Raw genomic sequence first — 26,713 nt, 5'->3', positions numbered from 1 at the left:
CATGTATTGTGAAGCAATATTTGTAACTGACAAGAGATGAGCTGCTGCACAGTTGGCAATAAAATAAGAGAAAGTGAGGACTGCAGATGCTGGAGATCAGAGTCAAAAGTGTAGCGCTGGAAAAATACAACATATCAGACAGCATTCGAGGTGCAGGAGAATTGATGTTTCAGACATAAGCACTTGGAAGTGGCAGCAGTGCCAAGTACTTCCAATGCCATTGAATGCAAGATAGCACAAGTGCAGCATCATAAAACGCATAATGCACATATGAGATGAGCAGAGAATTTGTATAAGATTACTTGAAGCTCAGACAGAAACCTTCCATGAAACATTCCGATTCACCACTTGAAAGAAGCATTCAGCAAAAATCAGGTAGTAGAACACGAAAAGACTTGGCTGCTTAAAAAAAATTCTATATGTTTTCAAGCTTAAAAGCCCTTTAAAAAATTGAAGATGTGCACAACATTTCAATCAGACCACAGCACTAGAAGATGCTTAGTCATTTCCTTAAAAAGTTTAAAATTTTAAACAATTCAGCAGGTTGTACTTCCTGTCTGACACTAAAAGCATCAGAAAATGGTTTAAAAGGCTAGATTTTCTGTTTCACTTCTTTTCTGAGCAATTCAGCTTACAAAATTCAAGTCTTCCCCAGGTTTCTCATATCAAAAAAAATTCTACCAACACATTTCTTGCATTCAAGGTAAAAAAACACAGCTAAAAAAGTTGTAGCCTGTCCAGGCCAGCCCATTACCAAAAAGTGTGCATAATATCATTTCAGACAGTATGTTATTCTAAGATGGCAAAAGCTTTGGTTACAATTACTGTAAACTAGCAATGCTCTAACAATGAAGAAATTATATGCTAATAGGCTTCAGCCTTGACAATTATGTGTGAATGCAAGGATAAAGTAAATCAGAAGACAAAACTCTATACAATGTTGAGTAGCTGGGTGTGAGATTTTGACTTACTTTGGCCTTCTAAAGATGTGTCCATACTGTAAACAGGCTAAGCCTACTGTTGGGGTATAAACAATTGGTAACAACTCTTCAATGTTGTCAAGCAGAACCCTATAGAATAGCTTTTCATTCCTTTCCTGTATTCCCATCACATACACATACCTACAAGAGAAGAAAAGCAATGACAGCAAAGTTATGCAAGATATTCATGCAAAGATATTTTCCTTTAGCATTTTATAGGCTTTAGAATAATTGAGATTTCTTTTAAAAAAAAAGAGGCAAGTTTAACATGCTTCATCTTTCCTTTCCATTGCTCCCAAAAATCAACTATTTACTATATTTGGTCTAGCAGCATCTGTGGAGAGATGAACAGATCTAACATGGAGTGCAAAATGACTTCTTATATTGTTACGTTTTGCAGAGTCTATTTGTTTCAGATTTCTAGCCTCCACAGTACTCTGCTTCCCCTCTTTCCCCCCATATTTTGCTGCAGAATTAAGTTTTTACTATCAAAGACATCTGTATGAAACAGAACAGTTCATCTTAGATTGTACCTGATTCACCAACACTTGAAATAAGGCCACACGCACAACTTGGTATCTGCGTTTAAAGTGAAAGGTGATGAATTGCAACACCATTCTAAAGCACATATACCAATACCCAAATAGAAACTACCTTGCAACTTGCTTAAAATTAAGGATTTTTGCACAACTATAAATTACTGGTGCATCATAGATGTTGCAGCAACGGTTTTTAAATTGAGTGCCAGGTTATAATAAAAATATCAACATTTGTTTCGGATGAATTAAAGTTTTCAATCATCGTTGGGTCAAAATACTGGAACTTCTCTATCTCCAGCACTGTAGAAGTACCTTCACTACAAGGATTGCAATGGTTTTGATTTAGGTAACAATAAAACCTGAAATTTTTGAAATACTATAAAGCAGGCTCAAAAGACATTTGAATTATGTAATTAGAATTTGGATATTTTTGTATTGTTCAGATTTTACACTTCATAGAATTCCTACAGTGTGGGGACAAGTCCACACTGACCCTCCAAAGAGTATCTCACCCAGACCCCGACACTATTACTCTACATTCCCTCTGCCTAATGCACCTAGCCTATATATCCCTGAACACTATGGACAACTTAGCATGGCCGATTCACTTAACCGGCACATCTTTGGATTGTGGGAGGAAACCAGAACACCCAGAGGAAACCTATGGAGACACAGGGAGAATGTGAAACTCCACACAGACAGTCACCCAAGGCTGGAATAGCAAGAAGTAATTTCTAGCTGGTTATTAAATTGCAAAAATGAAAAAGAACTCCTTCAAAAAGGTACCAAACAAAAAAAAAGTCTAAGTGGAAATATCATCCTGAGTTCACATTACATATCAACAATCAATGAAACTTATCCTAGAACGTCAAGGGGAGTACTTATCTTTTTAACTGCAAGGTTAACATTCCTGCAGTGTTAATCAACCACTCCACACACAAAGGCAAACATTTAAAATTGTGTAATTTCATTTCTTCAGTTTGCAGATTTTTAAAATCTCTAACTTTGTATTGTCTTTTCCCTTTCAATACAATCTTTTGTTCATTCTCCATTCACTACTTGATTTAAATCACATTTACCCAATCTGCTTCTCTAGTGTTCTGGATTCTATCTTTAAACACCATTGATTAAAGGTGGTTCTGTGATTCACCAAGATCCCAAATGTCCCATTGTCATCAGCATGTTGTCATCAACAGATACTTGCAGCGTCCTACAGCTCAGAAAATGTATACTTAAAAAAGTGAGGGATAAAGTCAGGCCAGATCAGAGGAGTACATTATGAACAAAACTGGCTTAAACCATTGGAGCAGAAGTGTTTATATCATAGGAATTGATTGTATTACTTTTAAAATATTTTTCCTTCAAAAAAAAAATGAAGCCATTCAAAATGTTGATAACATTAGCCAGACTCAATTGAATTCAAAATCATGAGCTTTAATGTATGGAGTAGAAAATGGGGAAACAAGCTTGCATAAATATAAATCACTGCAAAATGATTTACCTGAAATAAAATAGAAAATGCTAGGGAAAATTACTAGGTCTAGCAGCTTCTGTGGAAAGAGAAACTGAGTTGATGTTTCAAGTTTAATGACTTTTTTAAAAAATTGGGATAACAAGCTTAAGAACTGTGTCAAAAAAGCATAATAAATCAAGGTTTGTGTAAAGATTTGTAGCTCAGGTGCCGGTTATCATGGTTGTGGGTATGTTCACTGAGCTGGGAAGTTGATTTGCAGATGTTTCATCTCCAGTCAACGTGCCATCCTCAGTGCTTTGGAGCCTCCTGTGTGGTGCTGCTGTACTGTCTCTTCTGGAATTTATTTTGTTCTGTTTCTGCTGCTTCTGGTTGCTGGTTCCAGTTGTTCGTTGGGTCCTTGTGGATTTGTGGTCCTTGTCATCTATGCATAGGGCTACTGGGAAAACTTGTCGTGGTGTTTAGTGGCTAGATAGTGTTCATGGACACTGATTGCTAGCATTCTGCCTGTTTGCTCTATATAGAGTTGCGTGCAGTCTTTGCATGGAATCCTGTAAATTATGTTAGTTTTGCACATGGGTATAGCGTCTTTGTCCTGGTGAGTTGTTGTCTGAGCATGGCTTTGGTTTATGGATTGTCATGAATCCCAGTGGACAGAGAAGTCTGGCAGTCAGTTCTGGATGCTTTTATGTAAGGAAACGTGGCTAGTGAGTCAGGTCGTGGCTTCCCCTCATTGTGTTGTCTCTATGTTAAGCATCTGCGGATGAGTTCTTGGCAAATACCCCGTCGACGTGTTCACCTTCCCTTCGTAGGTCAGCAGATGCTGTAGCCCTTTTGAACAGGGTCCTAATGGAGCTTCTCGTGTATGTTTAGGTGTTTGCTGTTATAGGGAATGAAGAGTGTGGTGCCGGAAAAACACAGCGTCCGAGGAGCAGGAAGTTGGGTGCCATTATAATTCAGGACCTGTATTACAACATCAACCACCCAAACACACAAGAGAAACTGCGTAAGGACCCTGTTAAAAAAGGCTACAAACACATGCAGCACTCCCAACCAATGAAGGGAAGAAAGACAGAGTATTATGGATATCTCTGCAACTTCAGCGTGACTAAGGGTAAGAGAGTAGGCAGGGAGCAGATGATCAAAGAAATGAGACTAGTGGTCTGAGGTGCATTTGTTTTAAATGAGAGAAATGTAGGTAAGAATTTAGGGCTTGGATTAGTACCGGGGGATTGCTATTACTGAGACTTGGTAAAAACAATGACTGCAGATGCTGGAAACCAGATTCTGGATCAGTGGTGCTGGAAGAGTACAGCAGTTCAGGCAGCATCCAAAGTGCAGCAAATCGACGTTTCGGGCAAAAGCCTTTCATCAGGAATAAAGGCAGTGAGCCTGAAGCGTGGAGAGATTCACAACATGGTTGAAGAGCTTCAGGGCAGAGGAAATGACCTGGGATTTGCAGTGGGAGGGACTTCCTGAGATTCTTGTAGAGAGAGGAGGAAAACTTGTTCAAGGCAGGCATCCTTGCTTTTGCCCAAAACGTCGATTTTGCTGCACTTTGGATGCTGCCTGAACTGCTGTGCTCTTCCAGCACCACTGATCCAGAATCTGGTTTCCAGCATCTGCAGTCATTGTTTTTACCTCGTTGATTTTAACCCAACTGCGAATCCGCTTGCAAGGATGCCTGCCTTGAAGAAGTTTTCCTCCATTACTGAGACTTGGTTGAGGGAAGGACAAGATTGGCAACTAGATATTCCAGATATTGATACTTAAGGCAGATATTGATACTTTAGGATAGAGAGAGGTAAAAGGAGTGGAGGAATTGCATTACTGGTCAGAGAGGATATGACAGTTGTGCTGAAGGAAGGCACTATAGAGGACTTGAGCAGTGAGGCAATGTGGGAAGAGCTCAGAAATAGGAAGGGTGGGTTAAAAACGTTGGGGCTGTAGTACAGGCCTCCCACCAGCGAATGCGAGATAGAAGAACAAATATGTAAAGAGATGATGGAAAGATGTAGGAGCAAGAGTGATGGGTGATAGGAGATTTTAATTTTCCCAACATTGACTGGGATTCACTTAGTGTTAGAGGTCTAAATGGAGCAGAATTTGTAAGAAGCATTCAGGAGGGCTTTTGAAAGCAGTATGTAAATAGTTCAACTCAGGAAGATGCCATACTGGATTTGGTGTTGGGAAATGGGAAATGTTGGCCTGGTGGTCAAAGTTCCAATAGGGGATTACTTTGGGGATAGTGATCACAATTCCGTAAGTTTTAGAACGGTCACAGACAAAGACGAGAGTGGTCCTAAAGGAAGAGTGCTAAACTGGGGGAAAGCCAACAATACCAAAATTCAGCAGGTGCTGGGGAATGTAGATTGGGAGCAGCTGTTGAAGGGATATGTGGAAGGCTTTTAAAGATAGGTTAATTGGAGTCCAGGAGACATGTTCCTGTGAAAATGAGGGATAGAAATGGCAAGAAAAAGGATGTGTACATAAGGTCTAGGTGACTGAAGACAGAAAAAGCTTTGGAAGAATATTGGGAAATGTAGGGCCAAATCTGAAATGAGGAATTAAAAGGGCTAAAAGAAGTCATGAAATATCTTTAGCAAACAGGGTTAAGGAAAATCCCAAGGTGCAAGGGTTGGCCCACTCAAGGACAAAGTAGGAAAGTTGTGTGTGGAGTGAAATTCTCAACACGTACTTTGCATCTTTATTCACCAAGGAGAGGGATATGACAGATGTTGAGGTAAGGGATAGATGTTTGATTACTCAAGGTCAAGCTCAAGTGTTGGGTATTCTAAAAGGCATTAAAGGTGGCTGAGTCCCCAGGTTTGGATGGGATCAAACAAAGGTTACTGAGGAAAACAAAAGAAATAGCTGGAGACTTAGCATATATTTGCAGCATCCCTGAACATGGGTGAGGTCCCAGAGGACTGGAGAATTGCTAATGTTGTCCCCTTGTTTAAGGGTAGCAGAGATAATCCAGGTAATTATAGATCTTGAATTCCAGGAGCACAATTACTGTTTTATATGCTATTGCATTGATTTGAAACTTTGGAAAAAAAGTCAGAACAGGAGCAGTTTTAAAAGGGAGAAGAACAGACAAAGGAAGTACATGGTGAGGTCAGTGCAGGAGAGAGACAGAAAGAAACTGACACAGCAGTGAACCTGCACAGTTACTGCCTTAGCTGTTGGAATTCATGTATCGCTGGACATCAGAGGGGCATCTGGGAAAATTAACAAAGAGTGAAGTTCACAACTGATCTTGGAGAAACTGTTTGGGTGAAGTTCACAGCACAGTATCAGATAAGTGCATTGTTTTTAAGTGGGACCTACAGAAAGTCTGCAGCAGTGAGTAGAGTGGGTACTTTCTTGATTATATGTTTTTTGAGATAGGTCTCTTGGTTAAACTTAAAATATAAGCCATAACTATTAATTTAACCTGGGGCAGTGTTTTGTAGAGGAACAAGACGGTGTTATTTTCTGTGTCTGTAGATTGTGAAGGAATAAGAATAGCCTTTAGTAGAGTGATATGCACTTCTTGTCAGATATGAGAGTTTAAAGAGAGTTTAAGCGTTACTGCAATAAATGCTGTTGGTTGCAAATCTTAGATCGAGTGGATCGGTTGGAGAGACAGTTAGAAGCGATGAGGAATTTGCAACAATAACAGTATGTGACGGATGGCAGTTATAGGAAGGGGGGAGAAATCTCAGATACAGTCACATAGATGGGTTAACTCCAGGAAAGGTAAGAGAGGTAGGCACTTAGTGCAGGAGCCTTCTGTGGCTATACTCATTTCAAACAAGTATGCTGTTTTGGAAAACGTAAGGGGTGCTGGATTCTCAGGGGAACATAGCACGAACAGCCAGGTTTCTGGTATAGAGACTGGCTCTAATGCAATGAGGGATACATCGAGCTCCAGGAAATCAAATGTGTTAGGGGACTCTCTAATCCGAGGTACAGACAAACATTTCTGTGGCCAGCAGTGAAAAATCAGAATGGTGTGCTGCTTCCCTAGTGCCAGGATCAAGGATATCTCAGAGAGGGTGGAGAATGTTCTCAAAGGGGGAAGAGTGGTCAGCAAGTGGTCATTGCCCACATGGGAACCAACGATATAGGAAGAGAAAAGGACAAGATTCTGAAGGGAGATTACAGAGAGTTAGGCAGGAATTTAAAAAGGAGGTCCTCGAGAGTAGAAATATCTGGATTACTCCTGGCGCTAAGAGCTAGTGAGGGCAGGAATAGGAGGATAGAGCAGATGAAAGCATGGCTGAGGAGCTGGTGTATGGGGATTTTTGGACCATTGGAATCTCTTTTGGGATAGAAGTGGCCTGTACAAGGATGGATTGCACCTACATTGGAAGGGGACTAATATACGGGCAGGGAGATTTGCTAGAGTTGCTCGGGAGGATTTAAACTAGTTAGGTGGGGGGGCTTGGACCCAAGGAGATAGTGAGGAAAAAGATCAATCGGAGACTGGTACAGTTGAGAACAGAAGTGAATCAAACAGTCAGGGCAGGCAGGGAAAAGGTAGGACTAATAAATTAAAACTGCATTTATTTCAATGCAAGGGGCCTAACAGGGAAGGCAGATGAACTCAGGGCATGGTTGGGAACATGGGACTGAGATATCATAGCAATTACAGAAACATGACTCAAGGATGAACAGCTTAATGTTCCAGAATACAAGGCGAGAGAGGAGGGGGAGTGGCATTTTTGATAAGGGATAGCATTACAGCTGTGCTGAGGGAGGATATTCCTGGAAATACATCCAGAGAAGTTATTTGGGTGGAACTGAGAAATAAGAAAGGGTTGATCACCTTATTGGGATTGTATTATAGACCCCGTTATAATCAGAGGGAAATTGTGAAACAACCTTGTAAGGAGAACTCAGCTATTTGTAAGAATAATAGGGTGATTATGGTAGAGGATTTTAACTTTCCGACAGAGTGGGACTGCCATGGTGTTAAAGGTCAGATGGAGATCAGAATTTCTTAAGTGCGTACAAGACAATTTTCTGATTCAGTATGTGGATGTACCTACTGAAAAACTTGACCTACTCTTGGAAAATAAGTCAGGGCAGGTGACTGAGGTATCGTTGGGGGAGCACTTTGTGGCCAGCGACCATAGTCCCATGAGATTTAAAATAGTGATGGAAAAGGATAGACCAGATCTAAAAGTTGAAGTTCCAAATTGGACAAAGGTCAATTTTGACAGCATTAGGAAAGAACTTTCAAAAGCTGATTGGGAACAGATGTTCGCAGGTAAAGGGACGGCTGGAAAATGGGAAGCCTTCAGAAACGAGATAACGAGAATCCAGAGAAAGTATATTCCTGTTAGGCTGAAAGAAAAAAGGTTGGTAGGTATTGGGAATGTTGAATAACTAAAGAAATTGAGGGTTTGGTTAAGAAAAAAGAAAGCATATGCAAAGTATAGACAGGATAGATCGATTTAATCCTTAGAAGTGTATAAAGAAAGTATGAGTATACTTAAGAGGGAAATCAGGAGGGCAAAAAGGGGACATGAAATAGCTTTGGCAAATAGAGTTAAGGAGAATCCAAAGGATTTTTACAAATACATGAAGGACAAAAGGGTAACTAGGGAGAGAATAGGGCCCCTCAAAAATCAGCAAAGTAGCCTTTGTGCGGAGCCACAGAAAATGGGGGAGATACTAAACAAATATTTTGCATCAGTATTTACTGTGGAAAAGGATATGGAAGATATAGACTGTAGGAAAATAGAAGGCGACACTGTGCAAAAATGTCCATGTTACAGAGGAGGAAGTGCAGAATGTCTTGAAACACAAATGTCTTGAACATGATCAGGTGTACCGTAGAACTCTTTGGGAAGCTAGAGAAGTGATTGCTGGGCCTCTTGCTGAGATATTTGTTTCATTGATTGGCACATCACCTGTGACTGAAGACAGGAGGTTGGCTAACGTGGTGCCACTGTTTAAGAAGGGCGGTAAAGACAAGCCAGGGAACTATAGACCAGTGAGCCTGACCTCGGTGGTGGGCAAGTTGTTGAGGGAATTCGGATGGAAAGGATGTACATGTATTTGCAAAGGCAAGGACTGATTTAGGGATAGTCAACACTGGTTTGTGTATGGGAACTCATGTCTCACCAACTTGATTGACTACTTTACTGACTCAATTAAACTCAAAGAGGATTGATGAGGGCCGAGGGGTAAATTTAATCTACATGGATTTCAGTAAGGGTTCGACAAGGTTCCCCATGGTAGACTGGTTAGCAAGGTTAGATCTCATGGAATAAAGGGAGAACTAGCCATGTGGATACAGAACTGGCTCAAAAAGGTAGAAGATAGAGGATGGTGGTGGAGGGTTGTTTTTCAGACTGGAGGCCTGTGACCAGTGGAGTGCCACAGGATTGGTGCTGGGTCCTCTACTTTTTGTCATTTATATAAATGATTTGGATGGAGAGCATAAGAGGTACAGTTAGTAAGTTTGTAGATGACACCAAAATTGGAGGTGTAGTGGACAGCAAAGAGAGTTACCTCAGATTACAATAGGATCTTGATCAAATGGGCCAATGGGCCTAGAAGTGGCAGATGGAGTTTAATTCAGATAAATGTGAAGCTGCATTTTGGGAAGCAAATCTCAGCAGGACTTATACATTTAATGGTAAGGTCCTAGGGAGGTGCTATTGAACAAAGAGACCTTGGAATGCAGGTTCATTGCTCCTTGAAAGTGGAATCGCAGGTAGATAGAATAGTGAAGAAGGCTTTCTTTTATTGGTCAGAGTATTGAGTACAGGAGTTTGGACGTCATGCTGTGGCTGTACAGGACATTGGTTAGGCCACTGTAGGAATATTGTGTGCAATTCTAGTCTCCTTCCTATCGGAAAGATGTTGTGAAACTTGAAAGGGTTCAGAAAAGATTTACAGGGATGTTGCCAGGGTTGGAGGATTTGAGCTACAGGGAGAGGCTGAACAGGCTGGGGCAGTTTTCCCTGGAGTGTTGGAGGCTGAGGGGTGACCTTATAGAGGTTTACAAAATTATAAGGGTCGTGGATAGGGTAAATAGACAAAGTCTTTTCCCTGGAGTCAGGGAGTCCAGAACTAGAGGGCATAGGTTTAGGGTGAGAGGGGAAAGATATAAAAGGGACATAAGGAGTAACTTTTCATGCAGAGGGTGGTACGTGTGTGGAATGGGCTGGCGGAGGCTGGTATAATTGCAACATTTAAGAGGCATTTGGATGGGTATATGAATAGGAAGGGTTTGGAGGGATATGGGCCGGGTGCTGGCAGGTAGGACTAGATAGTGTTGGGATATCTGGTCGGCATGGACGGGTTGGACCGAAGGGTCTGTTTCCATGCTGTACATCTCTGACTCTAAGACTATGAGCCTGACGTCAGTAGTAGGGAAGATACGGAGGGATAGGATCCATTCCTGTTTGGAAGAAAATGGGCTTATCATTATGGCACAGACAAGGAACACCAGGGGCTAACATCTTCAACATTTTATCTGGCTGACACAAATTGTTACAATTAACCTGAGAACATAACTTTTAAAAAAAAAGTTTTGTGATTTACATGAGAAAGAAGTGAAACTATCATGGTCATTCTAACAGATGAGAGACTCAACAAACAATCAAGTATTTTTCAATGTATAATTTCAGTTACATCACACTGTTAACTTTTGTTATAAATTCTGTGTCTTACAATTTTGTACTCCACATCCACCTGATGAAGGAGTGGCACTCCGAAAGCTAGAACTTCCAATTAAACCTGTTGGACTATAACTTGGTGTGTGATTTTCAATTTAATAGAATTCTTTCAGCAATTAACAAAGTTGATTGAGGGAAGGGATGTAGATGTCATATACATTGACTTCAATAAGGCATTTGATAAGGTTCCCAATGGTAGGTTGATAGAGAAAGTAAAGTTGCATGGGTCCAGGATATACTAGCTAGATGGATAAAGAACTGGCTGGGAAACAGGGGACAGAGACTAGTACTTGAAGGGAGTTTCTCAAAATGGACAACTCTGACCAGTGGTATTCCATAGGGATCTGTGCTGGGACAACTGTTGCTTGTGAAATACATAAATGATTCAGAGGAAGGTATGGGGGTCTCTAATGAGCAAGTTTACAGATGACACCAAAATTGGTGGAGTAGCAGATAGTGAAGGGGACTGTCAGAAAATACAGCAGAATATAGACAGACTGGAGAGTGGGATGGAGAAATGGCAGATGGAGTTCAATCAAGGCAAAGTTTGGAAGATCCAATTCAAGAGGGAATTATATGGCAAATGGAAACACCCTGGGAAAAATTCATGTATGGAGAGATCTGGGTGTTCAGGTCTATTGTACCCTGAAGGTGGCAACGCAGGTCAATAAACTGGTTAAGGTGGTATACGGCATGCTTTCCGCATTGAATGGGATATGGAATACAATCGTTGACAGATCATGTTGCAGTTGTACAAGACCTTGGTTCAACCACACTTGGAATATTGCGCACAGTTCTGGTCGCCACATTACCAAAAGGATGTGGATGTTTTGGAGAGGGTGCAGAGGAGGTTCACCAGGATGTTACCTGGTATGGAGGTTGTTAGCTATGAAGAGAGGTTGAGTAGATTAAGATTAATTTGGTTAGAAAATTGGAGATTGAGGGGGGACCTGATTGAGGTCTACAGAATCATGAGAGCTATAGACAAGGTGGATAGCAAGAAGCTTTTCTCCCTAGATTGGGGAATCAATTACTTGGGGTCACTATTTCAAAGTGAGAAGAGAAAGGATGAGGGGAGATATGCATGGAAAGTTCTTTACGCAGAGGGTGGTGGGTACCTGAATGCAGTGCCAGTGGAGGTGGTAGAGGCAGGCACGATAGTATTATTTAAGATGTATCTAGAAAGATACGTGAATGGGTAGGGAGCAGAGGAATATAGATCCTTAGAAAAATCGGTGGCAAGTTTTGATGGAGGATCTGGATTGGCACAGGCTTGGAGGGCCAAAGAGCCTGTTCCGGTGCTGTAATATTCTTTGTTCTTGTCCTTTGCTCATCCATAGATGATGTCGCACAGACAAACAACGTGACAATGACATGCCACGACCTAACTCACTCCAGTACCTAACATGCAAGTCTCAGAACTAACAGCCAGAACGAACAACCACTGGGATTCGTGACAGCCCATAAACCTACAAAAGACCCTATACCCATCATGTGCAAGACTAACGCAATTTACAGGATTCCATGCAAAGACTGCATGAAACACTATATAGAGCAAAAGACCCTATACCCATCATGTGCAAGACTAACGCAATTTACAGGATTCCATGCAAAGACTGCATGAAACACTATATAGAGCAAACAGGCAGACAACTAGCAATCCACATCCCTGAACACCAACTGGCCACCAAACACCGTGACCAGTTGTCCCGAGTAGCCACACACACAGGTGACTAGGACCACAAATTCAACAGTCATGGGACAAGCTAAGCATAGGACAGCCAGAGAATTTCTAGAAGCATGGCACTCAGCAACAGACTCCACCAACAAGCACATTGACTTAGACCCAATGTAGCGCCCACTACAACAAACAACTGGAAGCAGAAATAGAACTAAATAAATTCCAGTACTCAGCAGTGCTTCACAGGAGGCTCAAAAGCACTGAAGACGTCACAGACAGGGGATAAAACGTCTGCAAATCAACTTCCCAGCTCAGTGAACATACCCACAACCGTGGCACAATAAATCTATGTTACATATTTGTTTCCAGCTATATGTTTAAGACAACAAGATACTGGAAACATACAAACATTGTAAGTGCAATTGATTTGCTGATCCACAAATTGTAAATTCAAACAAAAAGTCAGATTTTACTTTTAGAAATCTGTTTATTTCCCTCAAAAAATTTCACTCCTTTCAATTTGTTTGAACTGCAAAGTTGCTACTAAAAAAATCCACATTTCCTCAGTGGATTGTTATATTAATAGAAATATTTCTGACAGAAGTTACCACTTAAAAACAGCTGCTTATACCCAGCAATTAATTTTTAAAAATATCCTACCACTTCGCAACTGAAAGAGCTGCAGATAACTTTCAGTATTCAAAAGCAATGCACAAATCTTCAGCATGCCAGCGGCTGGTTTCAAACATATTTCTAAACAGGCAAGATAGTATATCCAACTAGGACAGTAATGCTATGTCACAATTAAACTCAAATTGGACATCTAATAATGAGTAAAGTCAATATTAAAAAATATAGAGTTTTCCAATGATTACTTTTGCAGCAAAGGATCTAAGCAACTTCATCGTTTTAGTTCTATTGTACAATGCACAATAATAAGATAGCTCTTACTTCGTTAGGGGATCACAAATTTTTTCCAGGTTCTGTTTAAAGCGCATTGCTTGAATTTCTTGTGTTTCTATTTTAGGAGGTAGAAGTCCATGCAGGCCAAGAATCTGTCGTTCTTGTAATGTGAATGCCATGCCCTGGAAAGATTGTATTCACAAATGTTTCAGCTCTGACAATTAATGTATTGTAAACTGTATTCAAAGCTGTAGTACACACACTTCGACATTACAAGTACAAAGGTAGATGCAATGGGTTTTGGCTAAAGTCTGACACAATTTTAGTGGAAATCGTGCTGGTCAGTGGAAATTGAGGATAGGAAAATCAACTCTTTTCAATAGTGGAATCGTGAAGAAACGATGAAATATTGCTAGAACCATTTTACAGTATAATTTCAAAAGTCTCTTCTAGTAATTTATTTCAATTATACATTTGGATTTAATATTAGAAAGAAAATCAAAGAATTATATCCAATCTATACATTTCTTATCCGATTTGTCAAAAACAATTTAAGATTTTGCCCTTGCCATGACTAGATTAAAACTAGAGATTAAATATATTTTAAACTACAAGATTCATTAAACAAACCTCACTCTTGTCAGATATGACTATTTTATGAGCAAACATTCGGCTCGATTCAAGCACCTCCCTTACTCAGAATTGTGGTTGCCCTACATTTATCGGAAGTGGCTAAGAACAATCTTATTTCAGTCTTGAGTTGTAAAATTCAGATTCTGTAGGACCAGTGGATATCCAACATGTAAACTGCAATCTCTAGTACACTCTCTCCCTCACTGCCCCAAAACGGAGGACCAAACATCCATATGTAGTAATTAACATTCCTTCACTATGCCTCACATTGCAAATCTCCCTCTCTTCCTTAAAACCTAACTTTTACACAACATTATGGTCACTCTTCCTAATATGTTCTGCTTTGGTATTAGCTTATTACCCCAATCTCATAATGCAGATTAGAATTTTAATAACTGGTGTTAATTAAATACAGTAAGAACAAGAAAAAAAAACTCAGGCTGGCAGCAACTGTGGAGAGAAAATACATTAGTGTCAAGATCTTTCATTAGTTTTAAGCAGCTTTTCAGCATCTTGTTGTAAATAAATAATTATTTTCTCCTTCCTGTGTATTACAGGCAAAGGCAGAATATGTACTTGTGATGTTTTTTTCCTACAACAATCAATAGTGAGTCTGAAACAGGAGTGTAAATAAGGAACAAAACTTCAAATTTTTAGATGAAGTGTTATGGACTTGAAACCATTCAACAGCTGCGCAGTCACAGCATTGTATATTATGTTAAGATTAAAAAAAGACCATACAAAAAAGTGCTTGCTTTTGGTCATGAGATGCAGAAAACTCTAGTGGTGCTCTAATTTTTAAGAGAAAATACACAATTTGTAAAGTTATTACCTTATTTGTTCTGGGGCTCAACATCAGAGGCTTTCCTATCTCCTTTGTGTGGACACAACGGCTTATATATACCCATGGCCTCACAGCCAAATTAAGTCGTGACAACATCTTCAATAGTCAATCTTCAGGAGTTAAAGTAAATCATATTAGTAACATAATTCAACAGCATTCTAACGTCAATACAATATTTATCTAAAGCCTAAAGAAACTGGCTTCAAAAAAAGGAATCCAAACGCATTTACAAGTGGTAGTAGTGTCCCTCTCTTTGCCAGTAGGGCCACTTCACAAACCTTTCCCAGAAAGAAATACCTAGCTTTGAACAATAAACATGGAGGGGGACACTCCTATTCATCCTGTTCACGTCAGCTTGTGGAAATCAACTGATTGTGTCAGGAGTTTCCAAGGATTAATATAATTATTAACCTGCTTCCCATCATACATTTAGGTTTCGTTTTGTGTAATGAGATGAATTAGATAAGATGACAACGTAGATCTTTTTATGAATATAAAATCAAAATGTGAATGTGTGTATTTGATCTTCATAGACAATTATTTCAGGTTGACAGGAAATAAAATTAATAAATTTTCATCCAGATTGCAACAAAGCTTAAAAGGCTGCTGAGTTGCTAACTACATCAATCGTAGACAATGAAAGTCAATGATCCAGACATATTCAACTTCCTGAAAGTTATGTACATTAATGATGATTATAGTTCAATAGTCATTCTTTCAAGCAGAACAACCACTCCTACTTCTGGTAAAACCAACCACATGGCAACATTTCAGTCAAGTTCATTAAAGCCTAGTTACACATTGACTCATATAACAATGTAATGTATTGCATGTCATTCTACTTTGAGGGTTTAAATCCTCCAGCATGCAAGAAAATCTAAAACCCAATAATTCCTGATGAATCATTCCCTCACTAAAAGTTGCAAAGACTGCAAGTCCTCGAGATGCTGTTACTGGCAATTTACATTTTCACTAAGGAGAGGCAGAACCAAGTTATGCATTCACTGCATAAAACACAATATTCACCAAATCACGAATGAATAAATGAAAAGTAGTCATGCTGTTTTTAAAAGTAGTTTCTAAGATGTGGAATTCTCAGCTTGAAAATAGCTCCCGTAATTTCAAAGAACTTCCCTTCCACAATGGATTTGCGATCAGCCTTGATTGAGCATTAGTTTCAATGAATTTTAGAATCAAAAGTGGAGGAATTGCAAGAAAATTAAAAGATGCGTCTCAGAACAAAGTGACTTTGATGTAGCAACAGATACAGCAACATCAGAATGCAAGTTATAAAGTGCAAAACTGGTCAATTATTACACCCTGACCAGGAAATGTGGATTTCACTTTGTTCACCCTCTGAACAATTCAGTTTTTTTGAACTAAAGTAAAATTTACAAAAAAAAAGTTTGCTCATTTAATCCCATATAGCAACTCTTACACTGTCTGGGAAAAGACAAAAGGAAGGCCAATTTCTCACATTTCTGATTATAGAGGTGGGTATCGGCTCACAATTAATTTGTAGGCCCCTGAGTATAGCTTGTGAATGCAGTGTCCTCAATGAGTGTTTTTCTGCAATGACCTTGAATTTCTAAGTTTTCATTCAGGTGCCACCCAAAAATTCAAATACAGAAGAGCGAAAAACAAAATTAAGAAAGAAAGACGATATCGCTCAGAAGGCAAGTTTCTCTGTTTTAAGAAAAACACAAGTAGCAGCATCACCCCTCTTTGTCTAGGCATCATCTTGGTACTGAAGATCTATAAACTTGGTTGGCCTGACAAGTTGGACCAAAAGGTTTGTGTCCATGCTGTATGACTCTATCAGAGCATTGTTCAGTTAGAACACAGAACGTTACAGCGCAGTACAGGCCCTTCGGCCCTCGATGTTGCGCGACCTGTCACACCAATCTGAAGCCCATCTAACCTACACTATTCCATGTACGTCCATATGCTTGTCCAATGACAACTTAAATGCACTTAAAGTTGGCAAATCTACTACCGTTGCAGGCAAAGCCTTCCATACCCTTACTACTCTCTAAGAAACTACCTCTGACATCTGTCCTAGTTTTTGGCATGAATGTATATTAATTTACTTCAAAACTGAATTAAGAAAACATAACACTGAATTTTGATTTTTTGACTAATTTCCTGCATTACCAAAGCAAAAATATTATACATGTTGGTATGGGCTTGTTGGATCGAATGGCCTGTGATTCTATGCCTATACTATATATGTATACAATACATGAAGTGTAACCCTGAATAAGAATTCAATACTTCTCCCTTTCTCCACCTCTTAGAAACTGTGCCCGGCACAGTGGCTCACTGGTGAGCACTGCTGCCTCACTGTGCTTGGGACACAGGTTCAATTCCAGCCTCTGATAACTGTGTGTGGAGTTTGCACATTCTCCCATGTCTGCGTAGGTATACTCTGGGTGCTCTGGTTTCCTCCCACAGTCCAAAGATGGGCAAGCTAGGTGGATTAGCCATGCTCATTTTTCCAGAGTGTCCAAGGATGTGTAGGTTAGACAGATTAGCCCAAAGAAATGCAGGGTTATTGTCTCAGGGGTTGAGTCTGGAGATGCTCTTCCAAAAAGTCGGTGTGGACTTGCTGGGCTGAATGGCCTATTTTCATGCTGTAGGGATTCTATGATAACTTCACATAAAAATGTTATCAATAGTCAGAATCTACGTTAAATTTGTGTCACGAACAGAAAGCTGGAACAGCACAGAAAGCAGAACAAATAGAAATGTTTGAGAAATGCTAAAAGGTCACGCTTAATTGTTTTGAATACTACAAACTACATACAAGATAAAAGCAATTACGTAGATTAGAAATGCCCTCAACTGCACATCGACTTGTTTGTTCACTCTTACTTTTCCCCTTCCTCCCAAGGCAAAAGTTAAACTAAAATAAATCAGCAACAGTAACTGACTAAAAAAAGACCCATCAGTTACGCAAGAGTTGCTAAACTCTGGCTGGTGACAAGATTTTCTTTCCAAGTTAATGTAATTTGACCTGCTGCCGAAGCTCTCTTTATTTAATTTTACACTCACGTGAGATATAGTATTAGTCAGAAATTAAGTCAGATGACCAAAATTTCACAAAAAATTACTTAGAAAGGTTTAGGAAGGAACCTCATTAAGCTGAAGGCCCACCTATCAATGGTGAAACAAAACACAGATTGTACCATCGCACAAGAGGCCATTCAACTTGTCTTGACTGGTTCTCTGCTCATTTTGACTTCAGCTCATTAGGCAAACTCCTAACTTTTCCCCATAATGCTGAACATTGTGTCTACTTAAATGATTATCTAATAATCTCTTGAATGCCTTTATTGAACCTGCTCCCACCAAAAGCAGTGCATTCCAGACCCAAACAACTTTTTTATTCATTCACAGGACGAGGGCATCACTGAATAGGCCAGTATCTATTGCCCATCCCTCATTGTCCAGGAGGACAGAGTTAACCACATTGCTGTGGGTCTGCAGTCACATGCAGAATCTCATTTTCCTTCCTTAAAAGGACATCAGTGAACCAGATGGGTTTTTCCTGATAATTAACAAGGATTCATTGTCATGATATGCTTAATTTCTTTTTCAAAAAGAAAGACTAAATTCAAATTCCATCATCTGCCGCAGCGGGATTTGAACCCAGATCCCCAGACATTACCAGTCCAGTGATATTATTACTGGGCATCACCTCCCTGCAAACTTGCTACATGACAGGAAATTATGCTTTTGAGAACTTCTATTAAGTCTCCTTTTAGCCTTCCTCCAAGGAAAATGGTCCCAGTTTCTCCAATTTATCATAATTGAAGTTTCTTATCCTTTGAAAAACCTCTTCTGCGCCCTCTCCAATGTATTTTCATTCTTTCTGAAAGGTGGGGCACCTAGAACTGTACACAATACTCCACAAAATCCAAGTACTGTCTTACACAAGTTCAGCAGAACCCCTTAGCTCTTGTGCTCTATACCCCATGGAGTCTAGAAAAGCACATGCTTTATAAACGTTCTCACTACCTGTCCTGCCATCTTTTATGAGTTATCCAGATCTTTCTGCTCATGCACACCTTTTAGCATAGCCTCTCAATGTTCTATGCACCTAAATGTATCACTTCACACTTCTCTGCATAAACTTTATCTGCCTCCTGACTTCAACTCATCTATGTCCTTATGGAATTCTACACTATCCTCCTCACAATTTACATTGCTCTCCAAATTTGGTCATCCACAAGCTTTGAAACAGTCCCCAACACACCAAGGTTAGATTTTTCATATAAAAATCAAAGGCAAGATTCCAATACCTATCCCTGGGGAACACCACGGTCAACCTTCTTCCAGCCTGAAAAATACACATAAATCACCACACTATTGTTCAGGTAGTTTTATACCTACATTGCTCCTGACACTTTCTCACAATGCTCATGTAGCACCATTGAATGCTGTCTGGAAATATGCACACAGCACATCAACATTCTCCCTCAACCTACTGTTGCTTCTTCAGAAGACTCCATCAAGTGAGTCATTTTCATCCTTTCTAAAGTGGCATCTGGAACTGTGTACAATCAACAACGATTTCATGGTCATCAGTAGATTCTTAATTCGGGATTTTAAAATTTGATTTCACCATCTGCCGAGTTGGGATTTGTACCTGGGTCCCCAGAACATTGGCTGAGTTTCTGGATTCATACATGAAGTTCAATTAATGTTTTATACAATTTTTCCTTAACAAACCCATCCTAGTTACTCCCAAGTAATTTCTGTTCCTCCCGGTGATTATTAATTCTATCCTGAATGATTGTTCTAACAGTTTCACTTTGGGAATTTGGAGGTGGAAAGGCTAACAGACCTGTAATTGCTGGGCTTATCTTTACAACCTACTTTGAACAAGGGAAAAAGAGTCTTCTGCCAGCACTCTGGAATCCAGAAAAGATTGAAAGATTATCCCAAGTGCATCTGCAATTGCAACTTCCTTCAATAACCCTGGATGCATCACATCAAGGAGAGGGGGAGTAAGGGGAGGCAATGGCCTGGTTGCATTGTGACTAACCCAAAGAACCCAGGTAAGGTTCTGGAGACCTGGGTTCAAATCCCACCATAACAGATGGTAGAGTTTGAATTCAATAAAATCTGGAATTAAGGGACTAATGATGACCTTTCGAACTATTATCGATTACCATAAAAAAAAACTAGCTAGTTCACTAATAACCTTTAGTGAAGGTAACCTCTGTCCTTACCTGGTCTCACCAAGAGTTGTTAAAAATAGAAAGCGGTTGCATCATTAACATGTTATTTTGCACTACAGCAGATACAGTGCATCATGAAATAGTTAAAAGCTACAAACGTTTGAAATACAAGAGGTCCAAGTTCAAGTCTCACCTGCTCCAGAGGTGTGTAATGACATCTCAGAATAGGTTAAATAATAAAAAAAGACTATTGGCCACAATAACACCCATTTAGTACCCTCCTCAGCATTTCATGAATTCCTGTCTGCTTTGAGGGAATTATTGCAATATCATTAACAATGCATCATCTTCTGGAGAATTATAAAGAAATCCCATTTGGTCAATGTCCTTTTTATTAACTTATGTTCTATAGTATTCAAAGTAGAATTATTAGTATATTAACGTATTAATGAACAACTCAATGTCTGATCTCAAAAAAAAATTTGGTTAAATAATAGTATTTCTTGTTGTAATAGTTTTAAATTCATGCACATCTAAAACTGAGCACTCAAACTACAGGATTATGGGAAGTGCTTTTTTTCCAACTAAGATACTGATTGGTAGGGGGTGGGGAGGGACAATGATGACCTAGTGGCATTATTGCTGGACTTTAATCCAGCAACTCAGTTAATGCTCGAGGGGTCAGAGTACAAATCCCACCACAGATGATGAAGTCTAAAATCAATAAAAAATTAGTCCCGACTTAAGAATCTACTGATGACCATTGAATCACCATCAATTATCAGAAACACCTGTCTAGTTCACTAATGTCCTTCAGGGAAGGAAATTTGCCATCCTCAATTTGTCCGGCCAGCTCATGACACCAGACCTATAGCAATGTATTTGATTCTCAGCTGCTCTCTGAAATAGCCTAGCAAGCCATTCAGTTGTATCAATTGCTACAAAGTCTCAAAGAATTGAAACCAGACCAATCATCTGGTATTGACCTAGGCACTGGAAAAGACAACGGCAAAAAACAGCCCCGACAAACCTACAAAGTCCTCCTTACCAACAGAGTCAGATGTACAGCATAGAAACAGACCTTCTGGTTCAACTTGTCTATGCTAACCAGAATCCTAAATTAACCTAGTCCCATCTGCAAGCATTAGACCCATATCCCTCTAAACCCTTCCTATTCATATTCCCAGCCAGATGACTTTTAAAATGTTGTAATTAAACCAGCCTCAATCACTTCCTCTGGCACCTTACTCCTAACACGCACCAGCCTTTGTGTAAAAAAGTTGCCTCTTGGTTCTGGACTCCCCCACACCAGGGAAAAGACATTTGGGGCCTAGTGCCAACATTGGGAGAGCTGTCTTACAGCCTAGTCAACCAACAGCCTGAGTCATACTCATGAAATCATAGCTTACAGACAATTTCCCAAATACCATCATTCTTGTATATATTGTGCCCCAGTGGCAGGACAGATCCAGCAGAGATGGCAGCTGGTAGAGTCAAGAAGAAGTTGCTCTGGGAGTCTTCAACATAAATGCTGGACCTCATGAAGTCATAGAGCCATAGAGATAGACAGCATGGAAACAGACCCTTCAGTCCAACCTGTCCATGCTGACCAGATATCCCAACCCAATCTAGTCCCACCTGCCAGCATCCAGCCCATATCCCTCTAAACCGTTCCTATTCATACACCCATCCAAATGCCTCTTAAACATTGCAATTGTACCAGCCTTCACCACTTCCTCTGGCAGCTCATTCCATACACGTAGCACCCTCTGTGTGGTAAAGTTACCCCATTGGTTTCTTTTATATCTTTCCCATCTCACCCTAAACCTATGCCCTCCAGTTCTGGACTCCCCAACCCCAGGGAAAAGACTTTGCCTATTTATCCTATCGACGCTCCTCAATTTTGTAACCTCTATATGGTCACCCCTCAGCCTCCGACATTCCAGGGAAAACAGCCCAAGTGGTTTCAGGTTAAACATGGGCAAGGAAGCTGCCTGATTACACATGCTGTCCTCCCTCAGCTAATGAATCAGCATTCCTCAATATTGAACAACACTTGGAGGAAGCACTGAGGATGGCAGGGACACAAAATATACTCTGAGTGGGGCATTTCGAAGTCCACCACCAACAGTGGCTTGGCAGCAGTACTATTGATTGAGCTGATCAGGTGCTGAAGGACATAGCTGCTAGGCTGGCTCTGCGGCAGGTTGGGAGGAAACCAAGGAAAAACATACTTCACCTCATCCTTACTAATCTGCCAAGTGCAGATGCATTTGTTCATAACAGGATCGGTAAGAGCGACTACTGCACAGCCTTGTGCAGAAGAAGTCTCACCTTCACATTGAGAATAACCTCCATCTTATTGTGTGGCACTATCACCATGCTAGACGCTGTGGGCCATTTTATAAGGAAGCCTCTCAACTGCCTACACTCCAGCCTTTATTTAAAACTCAAACCTTCTATACCCATCAACATCCTGGTAAATCTCTTCTGAGCCGTCTCCAGCTTAATAATATCCTTCCCACAACTGGGTGAACAGAACTGAACACGGTATTCCACAAGTGGCTAGATCTGGACAATATCCAGGCTTGAATTGACAACTGGCAAGTGACATTTGCACCACACAAATGCAAGACTACGACCATCATCAAGGAGGAGAAAGTGAGGTCTGCAGATGCTGGAGATCAGAGCTGAAAATGTGTTGCTGGAAAAGCGCAGCAGGTCAGGCAGCATCCAAGGAACAGGAAATTCGACGTTTTGGGCATAAGCCCTTCATCAGAAAATAGGAACAGAAATCAGATATTCAGCCTTTTGAGCCTGTTTCTCCATTTAAGATGATTATCGCTGATCATCCAATCCAGTACACGGTTTCTGTTTTCACCCCATACATTTTGACCTTTTACCCCGAAGAGCTATATCTAACCGTTGAAAACATTCAATAGTTTGGCCTCAATTGATTTCTGTAATGGAGAATTCCACAGGTTCTCCATTTTCTGGTGAAAGGCATTTCTCTTCATCCCAATCATAAATAGTCCATCCCATATTTTTAAACTGTGACCCTTCTGGACTCCCTAGTCATCAGGAACATCCTTCCTGCATTTACCCTGTCTAGTCCGGTTGAATTTTATTGTTTTGTATGAGATCTCTCTCATTCTTCTAAACTCCAGTGAATACAGTCTGAACCAATCTAGTCTTTCGTCGTACGCAAGTCCTGGCATTCCAGAAACCAGTCTGGTAAACCATGTAAATAATTCCTGATGAAGGGCTTATGCCTGAAACGTTGATTCTCCTGCTCCTTGATTGCTGCCTGACCTGCTGTGCTTTTCCAGCAGCACATTCTCGACCCATGTAAATAAACTGCCTGATTTAACCAGTCACGTTCATTTATCCTTTGGGTCATTATCCAATGTTTAAAAAGTCTTACATCTACTCAGCACTTTCAGAAAATCAATTTCACAAACTGCTTGGTAATCCGTCACCAGGATGAATACTGAAAATCCTCTTTTTGTAATCACTGCATAGCTTATCTTACTGCGACCTAAGCAAAATTAAAATGTAAATGATAAAAAGCAAATGCCATGAGTCATGAGACTAGTGATTCATGTTGCATGTAGTCTGCAGTATTTGAAAGATTTTCTATAAAAAAAGTGAACCTTCTACTAGAATACAAAATCATACAATTCATTGAAAACAAAATGCTCAGGCCAGGCAGCATTTGTCAAATGAGAAACAGAAATAATGTTGTCCAGGTTAAAGATCTTTAAGACCTGAAAGCCAAAATGTCAGACAGAGGGCTGTCTCACTGCAATTATATACAGTAAGACCACATCTAAATATTATGTGCAGTTTTGGTCTCCCTACTTAAAAAGGATTCTTCTGACATAAGTGGACTGCAGCAGACGTACACAAGGTAGATACTGGGGACTGTCCCATGAGGAGTGTATGGTTCAACTGGTTTTGTCATTACATGGGCTGCTATTACAAATAACCTAATGTCAGCCATTAATTAGCAGCTATCGATTCCCCCCAGGCTGACTTTTTCCTAACCACGATTAGTTCTGAAGAAGGGTCAGTGAACTCATAACATTAACTTTGCTTTCTCTCCAGAAATGCTGTCAGACTTGCTAAGTTTTTCCAGCAATTTCTGTTTTTGGTTCCAGTGGGCCTCAGTAAATTTTAGAAGGATTACAGTGGATCCAATTGAAACATTTAAAATTCCAACAGGGCTGAACATACTATATACAGAGAGAATTTTTTTCCCCCCCAGTTGGAGAGTCTAGGACCAGGGGACATAGTCCAAGATTTAAAAGAGGAGGTTTTTTTTCACTCAGGGTAGTAAACCTTTGAAATTGTATAGTATATAAGACTGTGGAGATGAAGTCACAAAATTATCCACAATTGGACTTGAACATACTTAATGACACAGCATTTAAGCCTTCTGCAACAAAGTCAGAAGAAATCCCTCCTCATCTCTGTCCTTACTGGGCAACCCCTTACACTGAAAAGATGCCCTCTGGTCTTAAATACTCCCACAAAGGGAAACCACCTTTCAACATCTACCCTGTTAAGCCCTCCAAGACTTGTATATATCTAAAAAGGTATCACCTCTCATTTAGGTAAATATGATATTGTAGGCTGCAGGAAGACGTCCAGAGATAGATTGGGTCAGTGATGGCTTTAGAAGAAACTGGTTTGTGTTCAGTGGTGCGAGAGATAGAATGCCAACTTTCTGGTCTCTGTAAGGTCATTTACCAAACAGCACTTCAGTTGACAGTATATTTATTGACAATACAAGAGCAAAATACTCCACATGTTGTAAGTCTGAAATAAAAACAAAAAATCTTGGAAATATCCAGTAGCACAAGCAGATCTGTGGAGAGAAAAAAAAAGTGAGCTAACAATTCAGGTCATGTTTATGGATATTAGGGGTGCGTCTGAGAAAACAGAATGCTGCAACTTAAAAAGTGCAATGGATTAGAATAAGGAAAGAGAGCAGAGAAATTGAGCTGGATATTATGACATCAGATGTGATCTGATCATTAGTAAAATGATAAAGTAAGGAAGGCACACAGATGTAACAAGAATTCTTAAGATAAACGGGTGGTCTGCACAGCAGAACATTCTTGGTTAAAAATGTTCCAACTTTGTACTCACAAAGAAAGCTCACCAATGTACTCAGACAAAAAAAAAATCATTGCTTTATGCACCCAAATCAATGTGATGAAGTAAAGGCCTCAGCTTTCTGAGGAGTTGTGAATCTTTTTGGAATAATCAATCCCAAAGAATTGCAGATAGTCGATTGCTGAACACGTTCAAGGATGCAAGGCAGATTTACAGTCCTTTAGGGAAAGAAAGGATATGCCAAGTGGACAGGAAGGGAGGGGGAAAAAGAATTGAATCCAAGATCAGCCACTATTAAACCGAACAAGGAACAAGCTCAACAGGCCGTTGTTACTTTTTTCTTCCGTTCTCGTGAACTGGAAATACAAGGAGAAAAAGTGAGGACTGCAGATGCTGGCGATCAGAGGTGAAAAGCGCTTTTCCAGCAACACATTTTCAACTGTAAATACAAGCCAAGACACATTTGAAAAGGTGCGAGTTGGCATCATATACAGTAGCACATTGCATTCGGCTTGCGTGCAGACAAGGAACATCAAGTTATTTTAAGGTGCGTGATGTAAATAATAATCGGGAGAAGCATGAAGGGTGGAATGCCGACTGAAATCCACATAAAAGGAGTGAAGAGCCCCAAGACATTTGCTGAGGAGAGAAAAGTGGCTGTGAAAGTGAGCTTTCACACAGGAAATGAAGTACAATGTGGACGAACAAAGGTTAAAAATCCGTCAAAGAGGAGGAATGCAGTTCCTCGAGTCTGTCAATCCTGAAAGAGAGGTGACAGTAATTCAAACGCCAATGTGTAATTTTTTACCAGTCCCAACCCTTGATAAGTGAAGCCGCCGAGGAGGAGCAGGGCAAACCAGTGTCTTTCAGCAGCGAAGACACATCCAGGAGAAGAGCCAGCTCTCCCCATCCTCTAGGCTCACACACAGGAATCGCCCGAAGATTTTTGAACAACAACTAGAGATAACTTACCGCAACACTGATGGTTCCCCTCGCCCAGCCTCCCTGCACAATCAGCCGCCGCACCCCGAGGTACCTCAGGTCATGACCCTTCGAGTGACGCCGAGGCGAGAGAGGGCGAACGCGTGCGGGGAGGGGAGGGGAGCAAATGAGGTGCGGGACAATAGACAGGTGACCGACAGCCTTTCTGACCAATAGAGGAAGGGTACAGTGCGTGGGGCGGAGCTACAAACGGGAATCCGACTGCCCGTCTGACCAGTGGGAAGGCGAGAGGCGGGGCCATTGCCTGGAGTCAAGCCAATAGGATTTAGAGAAGGCAAGAGCGCGAGACCTTGGGGGGGGGGCTAACGGTTTCAGTCAGCGGTGGTGATTCTTTGAAATTAGGTGCAGCACGGTGGCTGGTGGTGGGCCGGTCTCTGACCCAGTTTAGAGTTTGTTGTATGAGTCGGACAAATGTCGATGAAAGCGTGGATGCTGGAAATCTGAGATAAGAACAGAAAGTGCTGGGATGCATATATAAAATCAGTCTTGGTCTGACAGCTTCATAGCAGCCATGCTCAGGGTAACGCATCTTTCCATTATTTCCAGGATGGCTGGACAACTTGCTGGCAGCAACCGTGAATACAGAAACAGAGTTAATGTTTCAGGTTGACTGGATTGACTTTTCTTCGGGGAGAAAGCCCCGGGGACTGCAGGTGCTGGAGATCAGAGTC

General features: G+C 40.6%; 1 protein-coding gene across 1 annotated transcript in view; it reads right to left on the bottom strand.

The window, feature by feature from the left end:
- The window catches only part of me2 (malic enzyme 2, NAD(+)-dependent, mitochondrial), a 106,417-nt gene extending 80,310 nt beyond the window's left edge, over positions 1–26,107 (bottom strand). The window contains exons 1-4 of the mRNA XM_060850328.1: positions 26,013–26,107; positions 14,722–14,843; positions 13,305–13,438; positions 972–1,121 (exon numbers count right to left, since the gene is read on the bottom strand). Coding sequence (XP_060706311.1) covers positions 972–1,121; positions 13,305–13,438; positions 14,722–14,829 — 392 coding nt within the window. The 5' untranslated portion in view covers positions 14,830–14,843; positions 26,013–26,107. The remainder of the gene's footprint in view (positions 1–971; positions 1,122–13,304; positions 13,439–14,721; positions 14,844–26,012) is intronic.
- Between the last annotated feature and the right edge of the window lie 606 nt (positions 26,108–26,713).

Source organism: Hemiscyllium ocellatum, chromosome 1 (genome assembly GCF_020745735.1).
Source record: "Hemiscyllium ocellatum isolate sHemOce1 chromosome 1, sHemOce1.pat.X.cur, whole genome shotgun sequence".
Classification (NCBI taxonomy): Eukaryota; Metazoa; Chordata; class Chondrichthyes; order Orectolobiformes; family Hemiscylliidae; genus Hemiscyllium; species Hemiscyllium ocellatum.
Note: the sequence above shows the minus strand (reverse complement) of the source record. Positions and strands in the feature narration are given on the sequence as shown.